This window comes from Octopus bimaculoides, chromosome 25 (genome assembly GCF_001194135.2).
Source record: "Octopus bimaculoides isolate UCB-OBI-ISO-001 chromosome 25, ASM119413v2, whole genome shotgun sequence".
Classification (NCBI taxonomy): domain Eukaryota; kingdom Metazoa; phylum Mollusca; class Cephalopoda; order Octopoda; family Octopodidae; genus Octopus; species Octopus bimaculoides.
Genome location: NC_069005.1, coordinates 22,701,413 through 22,703,331, shown reverse-complemented (window position 1 = coordinate 22,703,331; position 1,919 = coordinate 22,701,413). Strand labels below are relative to the sequence as shown.

General features: G+C 39.3%; 1 protein-coding gene across 4 annotated transcripts in view; it reads right to left on the bottom strand.

The window, feature by feature from the left end:
* Window positions 1–6: 6 nt before the first annotated feature.
* LOC106867436 (AP-4 complex subunit sigma-1) overlaps window positions 7–1,919 on the bottom strand; it is a 28,682-nt gene continuing 26,769 nt past the window's right edge. For all 4 annotated transcript variants that reach the window (XM_014912311.2, XM_052976700.1, XM_014912312.2 and 1 more), the window contains exon 6: window positions 7–583. In XM_014912311.2, the coding sequence (XP_014767797.1) occupies window positions 458–583 (126 nt within the window). In that variant the 3' untranslated portion in view covers window positions 7–457. The remainder of the gene's footprint in view (window positions 584–1,919) is intronic.

Genomic DNA, 1,919 nt, shown 5'->3' with positions numbered 1-1,919 from the left:
CAAAGAGACAAACCAAATATTAAGGAATTTGGTCTTTCAGGAACTGAATCTCTGAGTTATTAACCCGTTTGATATTAACCCCTTGAGACCGCATCTGGTTTTGTGATAAACCTTGAAGTTATAAAGTGATCAAACTTAAAACCTTCCATCGAAATTTCATATAACTGTATGTTCCAAACACCAGCTTAAAAATGACAAAGTTCTTTTGACAAATTCTTCATTAGTTTAAGAATTAATTGAAGCAAAGGCAGCATATTTCAGCAGAAATATGGTAACAAAAGGGTTTAGTCTCTGGTCTCCCATGGATTAAAGCTTTGAGTGATTCAGTCTTTGAAGAATTTGGTCTTTGAAGGATTAGGTCTTCATTGGATTTGGTCTCTGAGACATTCAGTTTGTACCACATGGTTTTGTTTTGGTATTGTCATTGTTTTGTCTTCATTGTTGTCTGTTGCTGTTGTCATCGCTTCACAGTGTCGAGTAGCCGAAGAGATGTCAGTGCTTTGTTTTTGGATGTTTCCATGACGTAGCCGGTGTTGAACATTTCTTGGATAATCACATGGACACGGTCGATGTTGTAGATAATCTGTGAGGTGTTAAGGAAGGAAAAGACAAAGAGGAGAGGAAGGAGGAGAGGAAGGAGGAGAGGAAGGAGGAGAGGAAGGAGGAGAGGAAGAGGAAAGGAAGGAGGAGACAAAGTGGAGGGGAAGGAGGAGACAAAGAGGAAAGGAAGGAGGAGACAAAGAGGAAAGGAAAGAGGAGACAAGAGGAAAGGAAGGAGACAGAGAAAAAGAAGGAGACAGAGAAAAAGAAGGAGACAAAGTGGAGGGGAAGGAGGAGACAAAGAGGAAAGGAAGGAGGAGACAAAGAGGAAAGGAAGGAGGAGACAAAGAGGAAAGGAAGGAGGATACAAAGAGGAAAGGAAGGAGGATACAAAGAGGAAAGGAAGGAGAATACAAAGAGGAAAAGAAGGAGGACACAAAGAGGAAAGGAAGGAGGAGACAAAGAGGACAGGAAGGAGGAGACAAAGAAGAAAAGAAGGAGACAAAGAGGAAAGGAAGGAGGAGACAAAGAGGAAAAGAAGGAGGAGACAAGGAGAAAAGGCAGGAGGAGACAAAGTGGAGAGGAAGGAAGAGACAAAGAGAAAAGGAAGGAGGACACAAAGAAAGGAAGGAGGAGACAAAAAGGAAAGGAAGGAGGAGACAAAGAGGAAAGGAAGAGGGGAGAGGTGAGAAAGAGCAAAGGAGTAAAGAAAAGGAGATAAAGGAGATGAGGAGAATGAATGAAGAATGAGAACAAAACAAAAAGAGAAAGAAGAGGTGAAATACGAGAAGGAGGAATAAATAGGTGTTTGAGAGAATAGTCAAACAAAAGTAGAGGTGAAATGATTATCAATGTGAAAAGGAAACATGAAACATAGATATGTTAATCATCATCATCATCATCATCTAAAGTCCATTTTCCAATTCTGGCATGGATCAGATGGTTTGACCAGAGCTGGCAAGGCGGAGACCTGCACCAGGTTCCAGTCTGATTTGGTTTGGTTTCTACAGCTGGATGCCCTTCCTAGTACCAGCTACTTTCTGCTACTTAGTCTATTGATAAAATCCAATCCATCAACATTGTACTCTAGCCCTGATTAGATTCTATCCAATATTATTCAAAATGCTATTTTATTAGAATAAAATAGCATTTTGAATAATATTGGATTAATTTGGATTAATTTGCAGTTACGTATTGGACTGAAATGAAACATACATAGGCTTTATTTTGGCAGAGAGATAATAAATAGATTTTATATCCTCACCAACTCTCCATTCCTCTTCGAGCATCTGCTAACACTTAGCATGTACCACATCCTCACATATTTTGTGTTTTTCATTGTTTTTTGGGGGGATTAATCATATTACTATTTATATATA